Raw genomic sequence first — 23,823 nt, forward strand, 5'->3', positions numbered from 1 at the left:
CTGCCCACTTCATTTCATTCACTTGGTCTTCAAATGCTATGCTCTGTGTTAGATGCCACATTTTCCAAAAACAATGGTAGATTTACATAGAGCTAAGGCAGAGTTAGAGAAGCAAAAATAATTGTTTTAAAAAAATGGTTTCTCCTGAAATAAAACAAAACTCCAACATGTGGGATGACAGTTTCTGTTCACTTTTTAATTAAGCAATATATGTAGGCATGGCTTTGACAGTTTCCAGCTCTGAAAGTGATTGCAAGTAAGCGGCCATATTACTTCATTTTGATCTTGATTTTGAGGCCACCTACTTTGCCATGTGAATGTGCCTTGAGCCAAGTGACGCTGAGCCTCTGGGCAGCTAAAGGCCGGGTGGCATCTCTGTGTCAGGATGGTGACAGCTACACTCTGCTCTGAATGCAAACGGTGCTCTGAGCTTATTAAGCTGGAAGAGACACAACTTAGAAAGGGGTGGAGGATCCAAGAAGGAGAAAGTGAATGAGGAGCTGCAGCTTGAGGATTATATATAGAAATCATTTGGTTTTTAAATTAGCTTCATAAGTGTTGAATAAGTCTCCAACCTGAGGTATCTGTGCAAAGCTAATAATGAATTATGATTCTGAATTATTTTGCAGTTTGAAAAAAGGCTTGGACCCTGGCCTCTTTTTTTTTTTTTTTAATGTTTACAGTTATTAACTATAGCCCGTAATTACTTCAAGTAAAATTTATTGAGCACCTACTGTATTTATCTAAGGCTCTTTGCCTTATTCTTCCATCCCTTAAGGAAGTAAATCTACAGGCACAACAAACATATGTGAAGAACTGCACATAACATCTGTTACGCTGTTGTATAAATAAAGTGCTGGGGCCAGCAGAGGAGTGTCAGTAACTGTAACTGATTTGAAAGAAGCTTGAAGGAAGAATGTGTTCTTTTGGTTTGAAATTGAAATCAGGCAGTCTTTAGAAATTCTCATATTTTAGTTGTAAATTTGGAGGGAGTTAGTAAGTGGATTCCTCAGCTGAGTGTTTATTGTTACTTGTTGGAGATTTTTTTCAAATGTTTGTTATGGATTTACAGAGTCAGAAATATCCTTAAAATGCAAATATCTCAGCACTTGTCTTTTAGATATTCACTGAAAATTTTTATATTTATCAAAAATCAAAGAAGCACCCAGTACATAAGAATAACAACTGAAACTATATGAGTTGTCATCGGATTCTTTCTCATTATTGTACAGCTGATTACTGCTGTGTTGTAAAGGATTTGTTCTGCCAGGTGAAATGCTAAGCTCCGTGTAGTAGTCAAGATAGACTGACTATTGATTTAAAAAAAAAAAAAAAAGCCAAAATCTCAAGTCCTCAACACATTGAAGAACTTTATTAGTGCTCGACTTACAGTCCAGTTCGGGGGGAGGGATGTGGGAGTCAGGGGGAGACAGAGAATAGGGAAACGGGTGGTGAGAGGCTCTACACAGTCAAGGATCCGGTCTTCTTCTTAAGATGTTACATCTTCACTCAACTAATAGCTTCCAAGGTCCTCGTGGGAGGGGAAGACATTGGGGGATTGTATGTGGGCAGTTTGTGTGGATCATGTCAAGAAATGCTGTACATTATTTCCATCCATGTTCTACTGGCTAATTTTATGCCCCCAACTTAACTGAAAGGAGCTTGGAAATGCTGTTAGATATTTGTACAGGAAGAGAAACCTGGTTGTTGGTAAACACTAGCATCATCTACCACAAATGGCAAATAATTGAATGCTGCCATTGTTTGGTTTTATGTCACTGGTCACATGCAGGCCTCGTAAACACACACACACACACACACACACACACACACACACACGATTATGTTGCACTGTCACAACCTTCCAGTGAGTGACACATTTATGGGAAATTTAGATACATGTCAGTAGAGGACAAGGTAGCTTTCCTTCCCATTTCTGCACAAAAAATTTTAAACCCAGGAATAGATGAACAGGATTGATAGCCATGGATGCTAATCATTGGCATAAAATCTGTGCAAGTATGCATAATGTTTTCTAATTTGAATTTTTAGAAACTAAAATATATTTTGAAAATTAGAATTTTATATTTGAGGAATGTTTGAAGCTCTTGCTCTAGGCAATATGGGATCATTAACAGTTTTCAAGCTAGGGATCACCATCTTGGACAAGCTACTTAACCTCCCTGTGCCTCAGTTTCTTCATCTGTAAAATGGAGATACAATAGCCCTGACTTCATAGAGATGTGACCCTCAAAAGAGGCTGTGTATGAAAAGTGCTTAGAACAGTGCCTTGTGCATAATGAACACTCAGCATTAGCTGCCATAACTAATCCTGTCATCATCCTCATATTGGGTCATGGAGATCTGAGCTAGCACTGTGAGATTAAGAATGAAGGGCAGGGGGGCGCCTGGGTGGCTCAGTCGGTTGGGCGTCCGACTTCGGCTCAGGTCATGATCTCGCGGTCCATGAGTTCAAGCCCCGTGTCGGGCTCTGTGCTGACAGGTCAGAGCCTGGAGCCTGTTTCAGATTCTGTGTCTCCCTCTCTCTCTCTCTGACCTTCCCCCATTCATGCTCTGTCTCTCTCTGTCTCAAAAATGAATAAACGTTAAAAAAAATTAAAAAAAAAAAAGAATGAAGGGCAGGGGTGAGGACACCACGGGTTTGGAGGCTGGAGTGATGTGGGTGAGGGGGGTTCCTGCCTGAGGCGCCATCTACACACCAGGTGCCACGTCCAGCCATTGTGCCACCTCGTCACCCCTGTGTTTTGTCTAATTCACACGCTACTCCTGGGAGGTGGGCAGAAGCATCGCAGAATGAATGATGAGGAAACGGAGCCTTGAAGAAGTGCTGTGTCCCAAACTGTACTTGTACTTAGTTGTGGGACTGAAATAAGAAACTCAGCAGAGTGGCACTTCTATTTTTGGAGCATCTAGAAAATGATAAAGGTAGGCCTATTACTTTTTGTCTGGGTTAGAGAAAGGATATAGACAATACTGGGACTAGGTTCTCCCTGGATTCAGAGATAAAAACAGGGAAAAATCATTAAGACATTTAAACTCCTAAAAATCTACATAGTGAATGAATCCAATCACTTCTAAAATTGGCCTACCCAGAGAGGAGGTGTTTTGTAAATCTTCTAAGGCTGGAAATGGAACATCATCTAATGAAAGATGTGTGGCTTTCGCAATAAGCTATTATGTCACACTTCTAACGTAATTGTGCTGTTTTGATAAAAGATCACAATCTCATAAGATTGGTGCCTTGCTAGAAGTGTAGAACAAGGAAAGCCAAAAACTAAGACTGCATAGGATTTTACCTTAGAAAGAAAAGAGATTAGACAACACGAACGTCCCTTGGAAGCAAGTGTAGCCTTCTTTTTTATCCATGGGATGCTTAAGATCATTCCATTCTTTTCTCAGGATATGAATATTCACCAAAACACTGTCATGGGCATTTAATTCTCTGATATGAACATTGAAGAGAGGTGACGGATAGGCTGACCAGTTGCCTTTAGTACCTAGTTCCTTTAGCATAGCTGATCACTTGGTCCCATGTGAATTTTCTTAGCATGGCACATGCTTTCACAGCCTGATCTTCTCCAAACACATTGTCACTGAGCTGGCAACTAGAAGACTCTTACCTGATTAACCCACAGAGGATCATCTCTTTGGTGTTACGCTATATGAAGCTATGCCTCCAGCAGCCAGCGAATTTGCCCTCTTTGAAATTTTTGGAACACCGAGTAGCACTAATTCAGTGGGTCTTCAATTTCTCTCTCCCTTTCTTTCTGTCTTTCTGTCTTTCTTTTCCTTCCTTCCTTCCTTCCTTCCTTCCTTCCTTCCTTCCTTCCTTCCTTCCTTCCTTCCGCTCTTGGTAAAATGAATTACATTTGCCCTAAGAAGATGAAGAAAAGCACCTTGAAAAGGGTAGAGAAATGAATCACTAGGATCATTTCTTTTGTAGCTTATGTTGTTTAAAGCACATGTTCATTGTTGAGAATTAAATAATAGTCAAACACAAAGACACATTATTGGAAAACCAAGAGAACTGTGTGAATCTTTATTTATTGGGTGCCTGTTCTGGACTACCAGTAGGCTAAGCACTTCATGTGTATATTCTCATATAATATCTCATTGAATCATCAAATCTTCTCCAAGCAGTACCCTGGTATCCTCTTTTTACAGATGAGACAACTGAGTCTCATAAATAAACCACGGGAATGTAATATATAGCACATTTACTACAGGTAGTAATCCTGTACTGCATATTTAAAAGTTGCTAAGAGAGTATATCTTTATTTTTAATATTTAAGTGTTTATTTATTAATTTTTGAGAGAGAGGCAGAGAGAGAGGGAGACAGAATCCCAAGGAGGCTCCGCACCATCAGCACGGAGCCCAACACGGGGCTTGCACCCACGAACCACGAGATCATGGCCTGAGCCAAAATCAAGAGTCAGACGCTTAACCAACTGAGCCACCCAGATGCCCTGTTAAGAGAGTAGATCTTAAAAGTTCTCATAACAAGAAGAAATTTTGTAAGTATATCTGGTGACGGGTGTTAAATAGACTTACCGTGGTAATCATTTCACAATATATATAAATACTGAATTATGCTCTACACCTGAAACTTGAATATGGTTATACACCAGTTATATCTCAATCAAAAAAAAGTGAGTCTCAGATTAAAAACTTTTTCTTGGGCACATGGCTAGTGAGTAGCAGAACTGGTATTTGATCCCAGGTTGGTGAGACTCTAAAATCACGGTTCTTTCTCCCCAGTATAAAAGTGTTTTATCTTACTACTGAGGAATGAGCATCAATAATGTTTTTAATGTATTTTATTTATCTTTTCCCCCCTTTTATTACCAGTTTCACAAAACTGGGATTATGCAGCACATGTCTCTTGCTTTTATTCACTTATTATGGGTTGTGAGTGTTTCCCAAAGCATTATTACTAAATACGTAAATGTTTTAAAAGGCAGATTAATTTATAGCTCCTACCTTTTTATCTTTCTGGAGAAAATATGAACAGATCTGTAACACCTAACAGGAAGCTGTAGATTTCAAAGGATGGTCCATGTTGAATAACTGACAAGACAGGGGAGTTTCCAGACAGATGTGATAAGTTAAGAGTCAACCAGACAGTGAAGAAAGAGATGAATAAGCAGTTTAGAAGTTTCTACCTGATTTAGGATTTTTGTGTTTAGGGGGCACAGTTACCCCTTAATGTAGTTGCAGAGGTAGCCACAGAAAGAAGGTGGACAGCAGCAGACCAAGCATAAGTGCTCAACTACTTTTAAGGTGCCGTGATGCAGTCAGTTCTGTATTTACCTAACATGTATTTTGTTTGTGAAGGTGCTTGATCAAAGTATCATTACACACAAATAGTTGATGTCCTGAAGTATTTAACCTTGTTGTTCCACTTTTGTTTGATGGTGCTGCAAAGTGTTTGAGAATAGCCCTTCTTGCATTTAGCTGGGCTGATGAGGGATGGGTCAGGATGAACTAGAGGATCTGAGCAAATTAGACAAAAGTGACAGAACCAAGTGCCAGTAACTTAGTACACGTCCAAAATAAAAGCAGCCTAGAGCTGGGAGTGATTCCTGAGTGACACCAGAGGGGCTGAGGAGACAGATCTCTCAGGGGAGGCCTGTGGTAAGTGGGGAGGCAGCAAACCACTGGAAGGACTTGCATGGGTCCCTGGCAACCCTCCTTCCCTCAGCTAACTGCCGTTTGAGTCGTGGTCTGTTTAGCTGGCTAAGACCCAAGGGGCCAAGCATGGCAAGGGCCTGGGCCAGTCTGAAGTTAGCCCTAAGTTGAGTCAAATGCCATGGGCATGTGCCTTATCATAATTGCAAATTATCATAATTTGCTTCAAGAAGTCCCTACTTGCCCTATGCCTCCCCACACATTTGAAATCATCACTCCTTTCAGGGGCTTTGCACATTGGCAACTAGAGAGAAACGCTAACTGTTGTGCTTTCTTTACACCAAGGTCCCTGCCTTTGGATTTTGTCGTGGACTGGTCAGCCTTTGGGTTTGACTAATTGGAGCGTGGCAAAGAGATGTCCTCCTTGTAGATCTTTGGCATTTTCTAAGCAGATGCTTTGGTCTTCTGGAGCCCTTCCCTGCTGCCGATTGAATTTCATCTTATCTCTAAAATTCTTCTTTTCTGTGTTACCAGCTGTTCTGACCTTCGTTAGGGATCTATATGGGAAGAGATAAACTCAAAGAAATGTTCTAAATAAAGGCATCATATTTCATAATGAAAAGCACAACAAAATGAATTCCTGGCTAGAATGTATGTTTCACCAAGATAAGGTACATTGGAGCAAGAACAGTTTTAAAATAAGTTTTATTCATTTATTAACTATTTAACAATCACCAGGTATGTAAGTTACATGTGGGGAGCTAGAGATGGCAAGTCGGTTTAGTGATGGCCCTCGAGGGATTTAGGGCACAACAGTGAAGGGACCAAGTCCATCTGTGATACCAGGACAGTGTGGAAAATCCTGTCTCAGAGATATGCCTGAAGGAGCCTGGAGAGGGAGGATCTCAGTCATTCCTGGGAGGGATGACACTCAAGCTCTGAGGTATAAGTAGCAGGTAGAGATGAAGTTCGGGAAGGATATTTCTGGGCAGATGAAATTGCACGAGTGTGTGTCTGAAATAGCGTGATGAATTTGGGAAATGCAAAATATTACTGGAGTACATGGCAATGAGATCATGAAGGTTCTGTATACATGGCTAAGGAATGTTTTCTCGAAAGCTCTGCGGGACCTCTGAAAGGATTTCCAGGAGGGGAATGGCTTACATGTCACCCTGGCACTAGCAGGAACGTGTAGTTGATTGAGGGCAGCCTGGATGCAGGAGGTCATGTTGAGGGTAGAAAGAGCAGAGAAGGGTGCAAGAGAAAAGGAGATGCCAGAACAGGTGTGCGGGTGACAAGTGGGAGGCTTGCTGGATGTGGAGGGGTAGGGTGAGTGGGAGGATAAACTCCCACTCACCACTGCAGAAGAGATGGGAGACATTAAAGATCAAGAGGAAAGCTGAGTTTATTTGTGGGCATGTGGAAGGTGAAATGCCTTTGGGATATCTAAATAGAGATGTTCAGTAGGCAGCTGAATATAAGGATCTGAGGCTCAGGGGAGAAATTTTAGCAGATGAAGGTGTGGGAGTCATCCAGGTGTAGGTGATGGTTGAAGCCATGGGCATGAATGACGTCACTCAAGGAGAGGGAGCAGAGATGGTGTTGGAAGGGGGAGATGAGCACGCATAGTATTACTGTTTAAAAGAAAGCAGAGCAGCAGGGCCCCTTGTAAGATTCTGAGAAGTAACAGCAGGATGCTTTGTCAGTATTGTTGACTGGGGTTGTAGAAAAGGCCCAGCGAGAGAATGGCAATCATTGGATTGAATTATGGGATGGAGAGGAAGCCTGCAGATTAATGGGTGAAGTTGTCCTGGATGAAGGTGTAGACACTGGCTGTAGAAAGGCAGCACCTTTGGAAGCACCACCATTGGAGGACTGATGAGAAACAGGAGAGTCACAGGAGCTTAACCAAGGGTGGGACCAACGGCAGGGAGCACATCTGGAAAGGCTGCAGTAAAAGGGAATGGAATGGTCAATAAATGTGGACTGAAAAGTTTCCATTGGTTTGACATCTGCGAGGTCATCTGTGACAACAAAAGCAATGTCAAAAGTGGTTTATAGCACACATTGTTTGTTTTTTTACACTTTTCCCTTGACTCTGAGAGATCAGAGGAAGGCTTGAAAAACACCAACAATCACCATTTCCAGGAGGAAACAGCAGCAGTCACTGTTTCCTGCTGGATCTGCCAGTTGTGAGGGATGTGAGTGATCCTGATGGTGGTGTATGTCTTGGACAGCTGACCCTATGACATAATTAATGGAGAGATTTCATAACTCTTTGGGTGTAATGTGTACATGTTTGATCGATGTCTGGCATTGGAATGAGCCATGCAGGCTTTGCTGCTGCCACAGAGAGGCAGACCCAGAAGGCAAAAGGTGGGGGTAACCAGCCACCAATATTCTCTGTCTGGAGTCTGGTCATTAGCTATGGCTAGGACCAGAGTAGACTCAGGACATTTTAAGCCTGCTTATTCCATATTAAGTGTTGAAGACAACAGACAAAGTTTCCTCCTTCCAAGACCCTTTTGTGATTGCATTTACCCATGGTGTTTCCAAGTTTACTTTACACCTTGCGATTACAAAACAAAACAAATACACACACACACACACACACACACACACACACACACACACACACACACAGTATACAGTCATTATAAAAACTCAATGGTGGCAAGTAAAGGAAAAGTCAACAACCTGCCCTTTCTACTTCCAGATTCTCCTGGCCCTGGCTGAGGTTGCCAGTGTTGGGTATCACACTATAGTGGGCTTATTTTAAAAAAAAATTTTTTTAGGGGTGCCTGGGTGGCTCAGTTGGCTAAGTGTCTGACTTCAGCTCAGGTCATGATCTCATGGTTTGTGAGTTCCAGCCCCGTGTCAGGCTCTGTGTTGACAGCTCGGAGCCTGAAGTTTGCTTGCTTCAGATTCTGTGTCTCCCTCTCTCGCTGCCCCTCCCCAACTTGTTCTCTCTCTCTCTCTCTCTCTCTCTCTCTCTCTCTCTCTCAAAAATAAACATTAAAAAATTTTTTTTAAAGTTTACTTATTTTGAGAGAGAGAGGCAGGGAGGGGCAGCAAGAGAGGGAGAGAGAATACCAAGCAGGCTCTACCCTGTCAGCGTGGAGCCCAATGTAGGACTTCGAACCCACAAACCACAAGACCATGACCTGAGCCCAAATCAAGAGTTGGGTGCTTAACCGACTGAGCCCCTCAGGTGCCCCTGTACTGGGCTTGTTTTTATGATACTTCTGTTAGTCACTGGATTATGGATCACAGTGGGCAAAGAGTGTGTGTCTCTTATACCTCTGTCTCCTTACCGTCCACCATATAGGTAGTTCCTTAAATAAATGGATAAATGAACAAATGGATGAATACATGAACAAGTGAGTGAATCTCTTAGACTTAGCCCTTGAGACCATTCCTTCCATTGTAATTTCAGAGAGAAACTGGCTACGAGAGGAAAGCACCTATTTTTGTCACCTTTTGATGTGTAGGAGCACTTATTATATGGATGGTACTGTGTAATAAGGTCCAGGCTCTGTAGTCCCTTTATCCATCCTGGGGGTGCAGATTTCTTGAATTATTTGAATAAAATTAATCTATTCAGAAGCTGGTAGATGACTGGCAGAGGTGACAAGCTAGCATTTCAATGGAATTAGAAGGTGGGATATTTATAACACATTTTAGATTCTTAAAAAAGGATTAAATCTGAACTTTTACATTGAGTTCAGTCTAGAAACTTTAACTGTGCATTCTATCTGTGTCAGGCAGTGGGGTACTATCACATGTATTGCAGAAGGAGGAATGACGAGCCACAGTCTACCCCCAGAAATGTTCAGACCCTGTGGGCAAAACCATATTTATAGGTTTAAAATGGAAGACCAGAATGCCCTGCTGATCATCAGACCACAGAAAAAGGGGCTTTCAGGAATGGTGAGAGCAAGTATTCTTTCTGCCTAGAAACTTAGACTTCGAATTATGGCCTTCATTCACTTGGAGCAGTGTTTCTCCAGATGGGCTTGAGACTGCCTATGTTAGAATCCTTGTTAAGACTGCATATTTCCACCTTAGATAAGGACTATGCAATCAAACTTCCAGGGCATGATTCCTGGAGTCTGCATTTTAATCTCCAGAAGAACTTGTCTGAATTTAAATTGGAGCTAGGAGCCTAACAGAACCTTAATGGTTCCTGGTGGGGTCACGATCCTGAACAGCATTAGGCTAAAAGGATGTCTTTACAACCTGACCTTTCTTGCCTTCAGTCAAGTCCATAGAATAATGGCTTTAGTACAGGAAATGATTTTTTACTAGTCCAAAAAGCAAGTGTCTATTGTAAGAACCTGAATTACCCTTTAAATAAGCAAACGTTGGGGCACCTGAGTGGCTCAGTCAGTTAAGTGTCAGACTCATGATTTTGGCTCAGGACATGATCTCGTGTTTAGTGAGTTTGAGCCCCGTGTCAGGCTCTGTGCTGACAGCACGGAGTCTGCTTGGGATTCTCTCTCTCCCTCTCTCTCTGCCCCTTTCCTGCTCATGCTCTGTCTCTCAAAAATAAATAAACAGTAAAAAACAAAACAAAACAAAACACTGAGTTATGAGAAACACTCATTGTAATTCTAAGAAAGAACTCCAAAACATTTAGCCAGTGGCAATGCCAGAAGAATATATTTGCATGCCTTGTATGATGAATACTTTAAGGGGATAACACCAATTTTAATGTATAAGTTCTATTTCTTTTTAAGAAGTTAAATGAGTTATAAATAGCATATCCTTTCATCTGTTGACAGCTTACAAAATTTAAGCCTTTAAGGTCTTTTTCTACAGTATTTCTTTGAATCATTTAAACATGTTTTTGAGCCCTTTTTAGAATACCTTTTGCATGCTGTTTTCTAAGTTAGCCTCTTTTTTAAAAGGGTTACTTTTGGAAAGGTGTACTTGTATTACAGGTAAAGGGATTTCTTAAAAATTTATCTTACCTAAAAATGAGGAGGAGGCAGCTAAATTAGATTCAAACACGCCCCCTCCATCCTTTCCCCATCTTCAACCAAACAAAATAGCTTTCCCTTGTTACTTTGCTGTTTTCCGTTCCATTTGAGGCAACTTGACAAAGCCTTCCATGCACACAGTCTTTACATGTTGGCTCTCTTCAATCTGAGAGCAGAAATAGCTTTCTGATGGAGGTAAATTATGGATGGGAGCCATGAATAATTGTCAGATATGCACTAAAATGGCCAGGGCCTCATCATTAGTGGTTCCTAACATGGCTGCACATTGGACTCAGTACTTTTTAAAGTACTGCCCTAATCCCACCCCAGGTTGATTTATTGGAATCTCAGGTGGTGATTGGCCCCAGGTGGTTCTAACATACAGTCAGGACTGAGAACCAATTAAGCTAATTAAATGCCTCAGCATTTCTCAGAGGCAGCTATAAGACCCTCTGTATCTGAATCGCCAAGAGTGTTGGGTTAAAAATGCAGACTCCTACGGTGGACCGTAGACCTGGTGAGACAGTTGCTAGGAGTGGGTCCAGCCCTATCATCAAATAAGTGCTGCCACTGATTCCTCTGTACTCTGACATTGAGAACCCCTGGTGCCTGGGGACACTCAGTGGTTTCCTTAGACCTGGGGTAGGGATGTGCATTGGGGAAAGGTGGTGAGAATAATTGAGAAGCCATGTTTTGCCTAGTTTATCTGGGCCAAAGAGCTGCTCCCTGCGCTTCTGGAGAACTGCATTGTTCACTCCTTGCCTTGCACCCTCTCTTCTATTCTGTGTGCTACCCAGAGTGATTTGAGGAGTCTGAATGACTCATTCTAGCCTGTGGTCAAGGCTGTCAATTGACAAACACTGTGCATGGTGTGGGGGTGTGAGAGGAGAACACTGAGTTTATTAGGATGGTTATTTCAGCTGACAGAAGTCACATTCTCATGTGCAAAGATTAAGTATACTTAAAAAGGTTAACAGGAGACAGCAGGGAATCAAACCCATAGAATTCATGCAAAGGAGTGGTTCTGACCACAGGCCCTGATTGGCACTTTAGGGGAGGGAGTCTTGTGGTCTAGAAAGGATGGAGGAAACTTGGGGCAGAGTTGAAGACTTAATTTTTGGATCAGAGCATTCCTCCATTCGAAGACTTAGAATTTCCCAAGAGAATTTTGTTGCATAAGTATCGGTAGTTGTAATTTTGCCCATATTAAATGGGAATAATTAAAATGAGCTGCAATTTTGAGTGAATGTTGAAGTAGGAGATGAATACAAATACCGTTTTGTATTTTGTTTTTGTTTTTTTAGTTTTTGGTATTTAGTTGCTGTTACTGTGAGGTTTAAGTAGACATTATTCAGAATTTTGTTCTAGGAGGAGGGTAAGTAAAAAGAATAGCAGTCGCTCCACATAATTTTTCCCCTTCCCATTATTCTGTGTGAAACCTAACACATACTATTCTGTAATTTTTTTTTTTTTTTTTTTTTTTTTACTTTTTGGTTAATTTATTTGTTTATTCTTTGCAAATCAGGATCTTGTATCTCAAGACATATTTGTGTTCACTTAGCCAAAACTCTGCTGGGGAGGAAAAGCTGAGGTGTAAAGGTTATTTTGGTAATTGTGGCTGGAATTAGGTGAAAACCTCCTGGGCTGGGAAAGTTTTTTGGCAGCACAGGTTACCAAGACCCTAAAATAACACTTTGACAAAGGCCCCTCTGTGGCGCCTTCCGCCCTGCACTGTGCAGAGAGATCCATGTCCACCTTTCTGCCCCATGTTGTGCCTGTGTCCATCTTCCTTTCACAAACACGGGGAAGGCTGCTGCTCAGGCAGGATTTGTGCCTTTGTCTACAAGGCTGGCTGCCTCCTGGGCGAGGCTGGGGTGGTTGGAATAATATGATAAATGGGATGATGCCTTTGAAAAAAATTTCCATTTAGCATTTTTCCCCCCCCGCTGCACACCCAGAGGAACAGCTGTGGCAGCAAATGCAGACTTGAATCATGCATTCATATTTAGTCTTGTTTGACAATCCTAGATATTTTTAAGCAGGATCAAGTCAGGCAACCAGCGTTACAGCAGTCAGACTGTCTTAATCAGCCAGCCTGTTTGGCACACAAGGACCTTGTTTTACCCAAGTAGTAAATAATTCTCAATGAAGCAATATGATGCACCGAGTGTGCCCAAAGTCACAACATTCAGTATTTTACTACAGCCTGTCAGCATCTCTTTTTACATGTTTGTTCTGTTCACCACTCGTGGTTTATTCCTTGTAATGTTTGAATTCTGTGTTTGGCCAGGTCTTGACTGGTGGTTTTTTATCCATAATAGGGTCCTACATTCCATGCCAAAAGGACCCTCCCATCTTCCTTCTCGCCCTTAATGCAGCATTGCCTGCTGTGTGCATGATTCTTTTTTTATTTATTTTTTTTCTGAGAACGTATCATATTGTGACAACTTGTTTCCTTCTTAAGACGATGGGGTTTTGTCATTTGTCTCTGCTCTGGATAAATGGCTTTCATCCTGTGACTCTGCTCTCAACTAATGGGCCTTTTTTCTCCCAAGACCCTCTTGTGCCCCTTCCTCATAGCCAGGGTTCCAAAGTCCACATTCTGCAGGCCTCCCTCACTCCCTGCGCTGCCCCCTTGTTGCCTTCTGTGCAAAGATGGGATTGAATGCGCTTCCACAGCTTTCTCCCATTTCACTTCTCTCTGCCCCTCTGCTCACTCTACAGGTCCCCCCCACTCCAAAAAATAAAAAAAAACAACAAAAACCCCCAAACACATTAAAATATACCAAAGTCAAGGGAAAAGTTTTTCACTCAAGCTGCAAACTCCTTTTCTCACGCCCAGGCTTTTTGAAGGCATACGGCCCCAGGTTCTCAGGCTCATAGATTTAATGGGGCCTTATAATTTTTTAAAAATGGGACCGTGACACAGGATTGCTAACTCTATATTGGTAAGAAAAACTGTCAATGTCATTTAGTCAAAGGCAAAGAGGTTTCAAACTTCCAGTCAGGATATAATCTCTGATTAAACAGAGGACAGAGGACAACAGTCCTTTTAAAGAAATAAATTTGGCTGGGGTGCCTGGGTGCAGTTATGCATCTGACTCTAGGTTTCGGCTCAGGTCATGATTTCACAATTTGTGAGTTCGAGCCCCACATTGGCTCCAAGCTGACAGTGCAGAGCCTGCTTGGGATTCTCTGTCTCCCTTTCTCTCTATCCGCCCCCCCCCCTCTCTCTCAAGAATAAATAAACATTAAAAAAATCATGTTTAAATAAATAAATTTGGCTTCGTGGTCAGGAAACCTTGTCACCTTCTCTCCAACTTCCTTATCTGCCAATTATGAATATGTGTCTCCAACTAGAATATGGCCCCTGCTGCTTTACTTTCCCCTCCTCCTTGTCTGGCTTCTCAACCTTTGTGCTTTGACTTCCCCTCAAACCATTATGTATGTTCTCGCAAAGGCGACAGCATAATCCTGGTAGCCAGGTCAACCTTTTCCTTACCTGATCCTTATCAGTCTTGGTGACACTCTTCGCTCCCTGACTTCTCAGCTCTTCCCTCTGCCTGTTGGGTGCCCCCTGCCCCCAAACAGGAGGTTCGCTCTTCCTTTCTCCCCAGACTGTGCGTCCACCCTCACCTCTGTGTGGTATCTCAGAACTGCAGACTTGGGTTTCTATCTCCTCTTTCTCTCCATATTCATTTCCTCGGGGATCTCTTATTCCAGCGTGTTTGGAACTCATGGAATCTGACTGTCCAGATCCTTAGCAGTTACTTCACAGTCTTCCTCAGCCCTGAGGCATATGGACTAGAATTTCAAAGCTCTGCTCTTCTATATGTCAGCAGAGGGATCATGGACAATTTAGTTAATGTTTTCAATCCTGCTTCTTCATCTGCTAATGGGACCACTACCTCAGTATTTGTTGTAAGGATTAGAGATGATGCACACAAAATGCCATTTGCAGTACCTGGTACATAATGGGCCCTAACAGTGGCAGCTCTTATTTGGAGACACACAATCAGGTGATATAGCAGGGATCAGAGGGCAATAGTTCCTCTTTTTCAGAGCAATAACTATCACTTTTCCTGATCTTGATCCTGTCCTCTGCTTTTCTCCCAGTGCCTGACTTGCCACTTGTGGCTAAGGTAACAATGACAACAACTGGAGGGTGACTGATTTCAAAAGAGGCTTATCTGAGTACCAGGCCATCGGGTAGCAATTTCAAATCTTCGTCTAAAGTAGAAATATTGTGTCAAAAGGTATGTAAGGTGTCGATATGGTTGAAAAGAAGGCATTGTGTATGTGCGTTTATGTGCACACATGTGCATGCACTGTTGATGCCATGGTGGCCAGCTTGAGCGGAAGTGTCAGCTCAGCACTGGCCAGGGCCAGCCATGGTGCTCATTTTCTCACCAGGTGTTCAGGGAATTCAGTATGTGAGCAAGACGATTAATTCGCTAAGTTAATTCCTCTGTCATAGGAGGAGACAGTGTTGCATGGGAAGAAGATCAAGTTCTTTATGGGGTGGCTGGGTGGCTCAGTGGGTTAAGTGCCCAACTTCAGCTTAGGTCATGATCTCACAGTTCATAAGTTTGAGCCCCGCATCAGGCTCTTTGCTGTCAGTGCAGAGCCTGCTTCACATCCTCTGTCCCCCTCTCTTTCTGCCTCTCCCCTGCTTGTGCTCTCTCTCTCTCTCAAAAATAAACATTTAAAAAACATAAATACTTCAAGTTTTTTGAATCTTGTATTTTGCTGTTTTGTCATCCTCGTTATTTAACATTGTTAAATATTGCAAGTGCTCATTGTAAAGGTTGATAGTTTCCATGAGAAGCAAAATCCAAGTGGGCTTGCATCACATCTTACACGTTTTCCCTTCGTAGACTAGAAATACAGATGGAACTAAAGTCCAATGGGAAATTGTTCATCTTGAACAAGTCTTGAGCAAGTCTTGAATGTCGGTGCAGAGTTTAGGGAAGGTGAACAGTCTGATATCCATGTGCATGCTTGTGAATTGTTGGATTCCTGTTAGGTTCGCCTCTGCCCCAATGTCTTTGCACGGCAGTTCATGGGGTGGCTTTCTTTTCGATAGTTTCATTTGTTTATGCTGCATTAATTTTTGTTTGTTTCTGTCATAGTTTAACATGAGTGATGTGGTATTGAGGTACTGTCCTAAATTCTTAACAGTTCATAAATTACACGATTCTTTGCCTAAGATTGGATACTAATACCCAAGACTTATTTAAAGACTCCGTTCTCTCTCTTTTGACAGAAGTTGTTGATGACATTTTCCCCCTGGTCTCAGTGTTATGTCTGGGGTGAGGGAAGGGCAAGGAAACATGCCCCAGACTCCACAAGTTAATATACAAAGGTACCCACGCTCAAAACTAGTCAGTGCTACTTGAGGAGAGTTGCCTTTTTCTCACCTCTTTTAGTCCTTTCCGTTTGTGTACTTTACCAGGTTATCCTGTACGTTATCTTATTTTACCTCTCAATAGCCCTGGTTGGCAGATGAGGCAGATAAATCCAACAACCCCTTTATGAGGGACTGGAGTCTCAGGGCAGTGGACATTTTTCTATGTGAGGTGAGGATGCTGGCCCTGGGTTCTCTCTTCTGATCCAGCCCCAGTGAGGTGAGTAAGGATGTTTTGTTGAATGCCCACCTGTTAAAGACCTACACAATGGTATATTCTAGGGAGGTACTGGAGATCATTGTAGATCTGATCCCTGAACTAGTTACTGGAGGACACATCTAGTGGGGAAACAAGGTTTTGAGTAAATGTTTATAGGTAGTTAGCTTTGAGCAAAGTGCTTACTCAAAGTACTGGGTACTTGGGAGGCCCAGTCTTTTGGAGGGGATTCAGGGAAGGTTTAATTGAAATTCTGTGACACTGTCAGTCAGTCAGTGACATTGTCAGTAGTGTTGATTAAATTCTTTCTCTTAGGAGCTACACTAAGCAAGAAATAATGATGAAACATTTTACTATTATTTACTTAATCAAATGCTACACTTAATTTCAGTACTGTATCATAACCAAAAGTTGCTAAAGATTAACCATATAGCAGAATTCAGTTTAAACCTTCTTTATTACTTTGGTATTTTTTGTTGTGTTTTCTTAAAAGTGGTTTATTTGGTTTTGTTTAATCAGAAGAATTAGGTAAGCAAATGTTTAAATCTGTTGTAAGCTATCAGATGGGGTGATGCACCTTTCCTCTGGCTCCCGTCTGTTGAGCTTCTGAAGATTCAGAGGCAGCATCACCCTTGGCTTTGTACAAGTAGCACATGGCAGCGGCTGTTGGCGGTAAGGCAGTTGGGTTGTGTTTTGCGGTTTCTCTTGACCTCACACGTTCTTTTTCGAGACAAGGCAAGTGTATGGTGAGCACAGGCTCTGAGGGGTGGAAGGCCTAGGTTCAAAGCCTGATCCTCCTGCTTGCTGGCCCTCACCCCGTTCCTCATTATGAGAATGGAAGTGATAATAGTAACGTTCTGAGTTACCGTGAAGACTTAGAGGAGTTAATTTGTGCAAAGTGCTTAGAATTGTAGCTTAGGACGCTTTTAAGTGCTCGATAAGGCCCAGCCGTGGCTGTTTTTCAATCACACATTTCACAAAGGGTCCTCAGAGTGCAGCCGACCTGGAACCGGGGAGAAGAAACTGCTCTACGCTTGGACTGAATCCAAGCCCCTGACCTTGCTGGCACCTTGTACTAATTAAGCTAACACAGCCACCTTGCTGCGGGGCTAGTAGTGCTGATGCAATAAGTGTAGATGATTGCTTACATAGCTCTTGCCTCATTTTCAAAAGTAAAATTTCAACTTTCCATTTAATATCACCGGAAGCTTAAAATGTCATTCTTCGCAATTTTACAGAAAGATTGATAGAATGGGGGTAATAATTGGCTTTCTTTAAACATTCCTAGTCTTCTTCGACTTCCTATGTCCAAATGCTGTCAACATGAATTAGATGATCCTAGAGAACAGCCACGACAATATCTAAGACTTCTGTTTAGCTTAGCATTTCATGGTACTCTCCGTGGAGAGAACCTAGTATTCTAACTTACTAACACCAGATAGGTCTCCAACCCAGGAGGAAAAGAGATGCTATTTATATAGAACAAGAAATGCCAGTGAGTAATTAGTTTATCCAGAAAGAACTTGTGTGATGTATGGGGGCTATGGTCAAAACAGGCTCTCTATGCGCAATCCTCCATGAAAAGAAATGCCTTGGAAGTTTGTAAACTCACATATACATAGAAGGAGACAGAGAGGTCCCTCAGGCTAATCTATCTCCATCACAAGAGGATGGTGTTAGCTTTTCTGGAAAGGGTGTGATCCACCACGAGGGTTCTGGGCATGTGGGAAGAGAGCCCTGATTCCTCAAGGAAAAAGGTGGACTAGGTCTCTGTATTTGCAGGGGTGAGGGAAGTGGGGGAAGTAGACTCTCAGCTTGATGCGTTAAAAATGGATGTCCAGAAATGAACACGAGTACCAGGGAGGGCAGGGGGTGTCTTTTTACAATCAGTTTCAAATGATAATCTCTGTGGGGAAAGCTGTATTCTGTCCCAGAAGCCCTGGGGCTAATGGTGCCAGGATTGTTGTCTCCCTGGAGGTGTTGAAAGTATTTTGCACTGACAGAGTTTAAGGTTAATTATCCATTTCCTGTGTACAGGCGGTAGTAATGGTCACATTGGTAAACTACTGTTTAGATATTTTTATTTTTTAAGTACACTTACATCTCACTAATTTGAAGCAATTCTGATTCAGAAATAATGATGGCTTAGAGTGTGCCCAAATTAAAGGTTATCTTAAGAAAGTAGTAGGGAAAAGATTACTTAATTTTAAAATTATTCTCATTTTATAAATACCAAATTTTATGCTTTTATTCTGAGACATGTATGAGACAAAAACCAGTTTGAATTAATGAAAAATATGATGATGATTATTTTTTTTTTTGTTTCACTCTATATTGAAACAAAACTAAGCTGAATATTGGCAAGTAGAAGTTTTGAGGTACATTCCTTAATGAGTAGATGAAAATCTCATTAATTATTTCTAATATTTTTATGTAAATAGGTATTTCTTTAGGGGTTAATCATTACTGCTTCTCAGATAGTTAAAACAACCACAAAAGCCCTCTAAATCCTCTCATATTTACCAATAATACTACTCTTCTTCGGAATTTTTGGCCTTGAATGGAAACCAGTGGTCCTCTCTCCTGATCTCTCCTAAATATTAATGAAAGAGGTCAGAGTGCCATGTGCTTTTATTCATGCTACTCTGCTTTATCCTTAGATAGCCCTAAGCTGGAGGTGATTATCCCCTTTTTATAGAAGAGGGAACCCCTTGTCTACCAAAGTAATTGTAAATAGCTCAACCTAGCATTTGGTAATCTGCTATCAAAAGATAGCAGTCTTCTCTCCAGATACTCCCATATTGATATCCTGAAGTTCAGGCATAGCTGTCTTTTCCCAGGGCTTACCCTCTCCTCACTGCATTCAGTGTCCCATTTGTACTTGGTTTCTCCTCTGCTCTTATTTATTTTGTTCAAAGCGTGAGTGTCCTTTGTCTAATTTTCTCTTTTCTTTATTAAACTTAATGAGGCACTGAAGGTATGATGTGCTAGCATTAATTAAAAAATGTCTGTTGGTGATCCATTTTATAGATAAGGAAATTAAGGCACAGGTAAGTTAAGTAGTTTGTCTGAGGGCACAAGCCTAGTAAATGTGGAAAACTGGTGCAGATTGTTCTTATGTCTTTTTAGATTTGATGGAGGACAAAGTGGATACAGGGAGAGACCATTTAAGAGGATATTATAGTCATCTAGATGATTTGGGCCTGATCTAAGTTGATAATAATAGGAGTGGGAAGAAAAAGATAGCTAAGGAAAATAATTAGAGAATATGAGAAAGATATGGAAATTGAGTGTAGGAATTGGTATGGGGGAAAAAAATTCAAATTAGGTTTTTAATGAGGTTGGTGGTCGGCCTGGGTTTCATTGAGAAGGTGCTATTTATATACTTTTTTCCTATGTTTATTCTCACACCTCATATTTGTCCTGAGGAAAACATTTAAGAATCAAAGGGGATTTCAGCTGGGAATAACCTGTAAGCTTTATACTCCCTCTTGTCAGAGATCTGGGAATAAGCAATTTTCTTAGTGGTAAAATGAAGAGAATCCTGACCTTATGGGGATATTTCATGACTCAAGTGAGATAGCAGCTGTTCTTGCAGAGACTTATTCATTAGCTTCTCATTCATTCATTTGGCACCTGTGTCAAAGCTTAAGCTCATTTCTGTGTCAGCTTTAGGGGAACAGCGACAGACGAGACCAACAATATCTTTGTTTCCAGTGAACTTAGAGTTTAAAAAGGGAGATTGACTGTCACCAGTTAGTTAAAACTGTAACAGATCTCACAAAGGTGAAGTCTGAGGAAACTGAGAGTGGGGGAATCCAGCCTCATCTTGGGACTCATGGAACATGGCCCTGAGGATATGACATTTTAGCTGGGTATGTAAGCATAAGTAGATGTTTTCCTTCTTTAGTTTTTTATTCTTATATTTTTAGTAACCTGTAGCAAACTGGTACTCAGGACTCTTCACACCACACCATTGCCTTCCTTGCCTATACCTTTTTTCTTTCTTTCTTTCTTTGATTCTTTCTTTCCTTCTTTCTTTCTTTCTTTCTTTCTTTCTTTCTTTCTTTCTTTCTTTCTCTCTCTCTCTCTCTCTTTCTCTCTTTCTCTCTTTCTCTCTTTCTTTCTTTCTTTCGTCTTTTCCCAAGCAAATACATTTCTTTTTCTTCCAAGTTCTGAATGTGCACATGATGGAAAGAAATGGTCTTGGGAGTCAGGAGACCTGTGTTCTGTTTGCCGATTTGCTACTTCTCCTGTGTATGCAAGCAGTATCCTAAGGAGCGAATGCCTTCCTATGAGCCAGACCTCTCTCTGTCAGCTTTGTGTGGACTGAGTCCAGCTGTATTCTCTGGAAATTGTTTTTGTTACTCTCAGATCTCCAGATTCTAGCCCAGTCCTGATCAGAGTTTCTCACAGCCGCTTTTCATGTGTTTCCTTGATAGGCCATCTTCCCAAGCTTCAGGTCTGAAGAGTGTTAAAGACTTGTACCTAATGGACATACATTTTTCTCTTGCTCTGTTTCTATGCTTTTTTTTTTTTGTCTTAGAGCAGCAAGCTGCTGTAAAATTTGTATTTATGTGTCTGGCTTGATCTTCTTCGGCCCTTGTGAGGTAACTAGTATGGCACGTGCACCTCTTTCCTCAGTCTTATAAAAACTGCTCACCAAGACCTGAAGTAGTGGCATAAAAGGGACTGTCATGGACTGCACAGGACAACTGGCATCTTTCAGACCAAGGAAAGCCATGGTGTGTCATTTCCTCACTTGCCTGGAAAGCAGTGCTTACTTTGTAATGGATGTTCATTCATTCTTAAGCACAACAGTTCTGTGATCCCAGCATGGGAGGGTCAAACAGTGAGATAGTCCTGTATGATGAGGAAGTCATTTCATCTCTCTGAGCCTTAGTGTCCATTTTGTACAATGGAAATGAAAATATTTTATTTTGAGATGAAATAAGGTAATGTATGTAGAAGGACCTTCCAATGTATTTGTACCTCAGGGCCCACAAATATTCGTGTATTTTAAAAATCCGTTCCAGGGGCACCTGGGTGGCTCAGTCAGTTAAGCATCAGACTCTTGATCTCAGCGCCAGTCTTGATCTCCCAGCATAAATTCAAGCCTCACATTGGGTTCCACACTGGGTGTGAAGCCTACTTTAAAAAAAAAATTCTAAAAATCCATTCCAGACTCAACTGTGTGTGTATGTGTGTATGTATGTATAGCTATTATATTTATGAAACTGGGATCAGAGTGTTTGCTCTTTACTACCTCATATGACCGTACAAGGCAGAGAATAGTGTGACGAGAATGTTACCACAAACTTAAATGATTTTGGCTTTTAAATTTGAACGAAAAGCTTTTATGGAGTTTCTGATTACTTTGTGGTTGCTGGAGCAGGGCATCCTTTTTTCCCCCAATTTCTCCCTTCCCTCCGCCACCCCTAGTTTAGAAACAGTAGGTATGTTTTGGCTCAGCTTGCATTTGTAGAACTAGTAGAAGAAACCTCATGGGACCAGGAGAACCTTTTCTGTTTAGTCCTTCTTCATATTAGTATGTCCAAAATAAATGTATTCTCGAAATCAAATGCTATAAAATAAACCTTTAAAGCCCTAAAAGCTATAACCCCACATTTCATGCCAAGAGAAAGGAATTTTAACAATTTTTGGTCATTTTAAATTCATAATATTTAGTAGCCAGTAAACATAAGGAAAAATATTCAGCCTCATTAGTAATAAAAGGAATATAAAACAAAATGTTGCCAGACTATTTTTACTAATAATACAGGCAGTTTTGAAAGTGTAAGAGAGAAAGGAGGAGGAGAGATGTTGAATCGGACACCTTGTGCAGGGTGATGGAAGTATAAATAGATATAACTTGGCCTCCTCTGAGGCAATTTAATAGTACTTATCAAGGACTGTACGGTTGTTAATGCCTTCCATGCAGTAATCACAATTTTGGGAGCTTAGCCTAAGGAAGTAATCAGAAATGGATATAAATATAAATATAACATCAGGAACTTGGAAACAACCTAAATGTCCAATAATAAGAGATTGATTAAATGAAGTCTGAAAATGTATGCAGTGGGTTTTCTGCCATGAAAAATGGCAAACTGTTTGGACAAATAAAGACAGGAAAGATTTTGTAAAATGTGCAGTGGAAAAAAAACAAATCAGCATGAACTTATAGTTTTTTGAAATATAACATGTTTATACACACTGTATGTGTGCATGTATATGAGGACAATGAAAAAAAAGACATCAGAGTAAAACATTATCTCTCGGTGATGGAAATGTTGGTGGTTTTTATTTTCTTTGGACTTTTCTGAATTTTCCAGGTGGTTACACTTATAATCAGAAGGAGAAAGTCCATAATTTAAAAATGCATACTCTAGAATGCAGTGTACTGACACAACTATGTGAACATGTAAGAAAAAAAAAGCTGAATGGGAATTACGACAGAATACCATCAATGACTTTTGATAGGGTGATGGGACTTGGTGGTGGTGGTGTTTGTTTGTTTTTTCCAGTTTCATTGAGAAATAATTGACAATCATCACTGTATAAGTTGAAGGTGTGCAGCATGATGGTTTGATTTACCTATATCGTGAAATAATTACCACATTAGATTCAGCTAATATCCATCATCTCATATAGTTACAGTAAAAAGAAAAGAAAGGAAAAAAAATCTTCTACTTGTGATGAAAACTCATAGGATTTACTCCTTTACCAATTTTTAAATACATTACAGAGTAGTGTTAGCTGTAGTCACCATGTTGTACTTACATCCCTACTACTAATCTTTCTTATAAGTGGAAGTCTGTACCTTTGACCACTTTCATCCAATTTTTCTCCTTCCCTCACCCATTGCCTCTTGTAACCACAAGCCTGACCTCTTTTTTTGTGTGTTGTTTTTAGTTTCGTTTTTAAGATTCCACATATAAGTGAGTTCATACATTGTTGTTGTTTTTTTTTTTCTGACTTATTTAACTTAGCATAATGCCTTCAAGGTCCATCCATGTGTGTTGTTTTTAATATTTTTTTCTTTAATGTGCTTCTACTCAGAATATGTATCTTCCATTAGGAAAGCAAGTTTTTTTTTTTTTTTAAAGGAAAGCAAGTTTAAATAATTGTAGAAAAATACTTTAGAAATCCATGCCACATTTGAATAGAGATAGTACTTACTAGATATTCTCTTGTCACTGTGGTCCATCTTGAGGATGGTGAAAACTGTTAACAATGGTGGTAAATGATAGATGTTTTCTTTGCTCCTACAGATATTCCTGAAATTCCAGAAAGCATCTCATTCTGTAAAGCACTACAGATAGCTGACTTCAGCGGAAATCCACTGACGAGGTAACCTTTCTGCCTGCTTTTCTGTATATAGTACTAAGGATATCCTTTTTGGGAACCAACCCATGAATACAACCTGGTTACCCATTGTGTAGGTACCTAGATGGATGGCTGTCTTTATCAAGGATGATTGACCTTCATAGAGATTTATTTATAAATAGCACTGTGCAATGAAGGGCACACTGTGCTATTGATGGAACATTGAAAGGATATTGGTAGG

General features: G+C 40.9%; 1 protein-coding gene across 2 annotated transcripts in view; it reads left to right on the plus strand.

The window, feature by feature from the left end:
- LRRC1 (leucine rich repeat containing 1) overlaps positions 1 to 23,823 on the plus strand; it is a 131,549-nt gene that overhangs the window by 57,573 nt on the left and 50,153 nt on the right. For both annotated transcript variants that reach the window (XM_007095528.3, XM_042986584.1), the window contains one exon: positions 23,528 to 23,606. In XM_007095528.3, the coding sequence (XP_007095590.1) occupies positions 23,528 to 23,606 (79 nt within the window). The remainder of the gene's footprint in view (positions 1 to 23,527; positions 23,607 to 23,823) is intronic.

This window comes from Panthera tigris, chromosome B2, assembly GCF_018350195.1.
Source record: "Panthera tigris isolate Pti1 chromosome B2, P.tigris_Pti1_mat1.1, whole genome shotgun sequence".
In the NCBI taxonomy this organism is placed as follows: domain Eukaryota; kingdom Metazoa; phylum Chordata; class Mammalia; order Carnivora; family Felidae; genus Panthera; species Panthera tigris.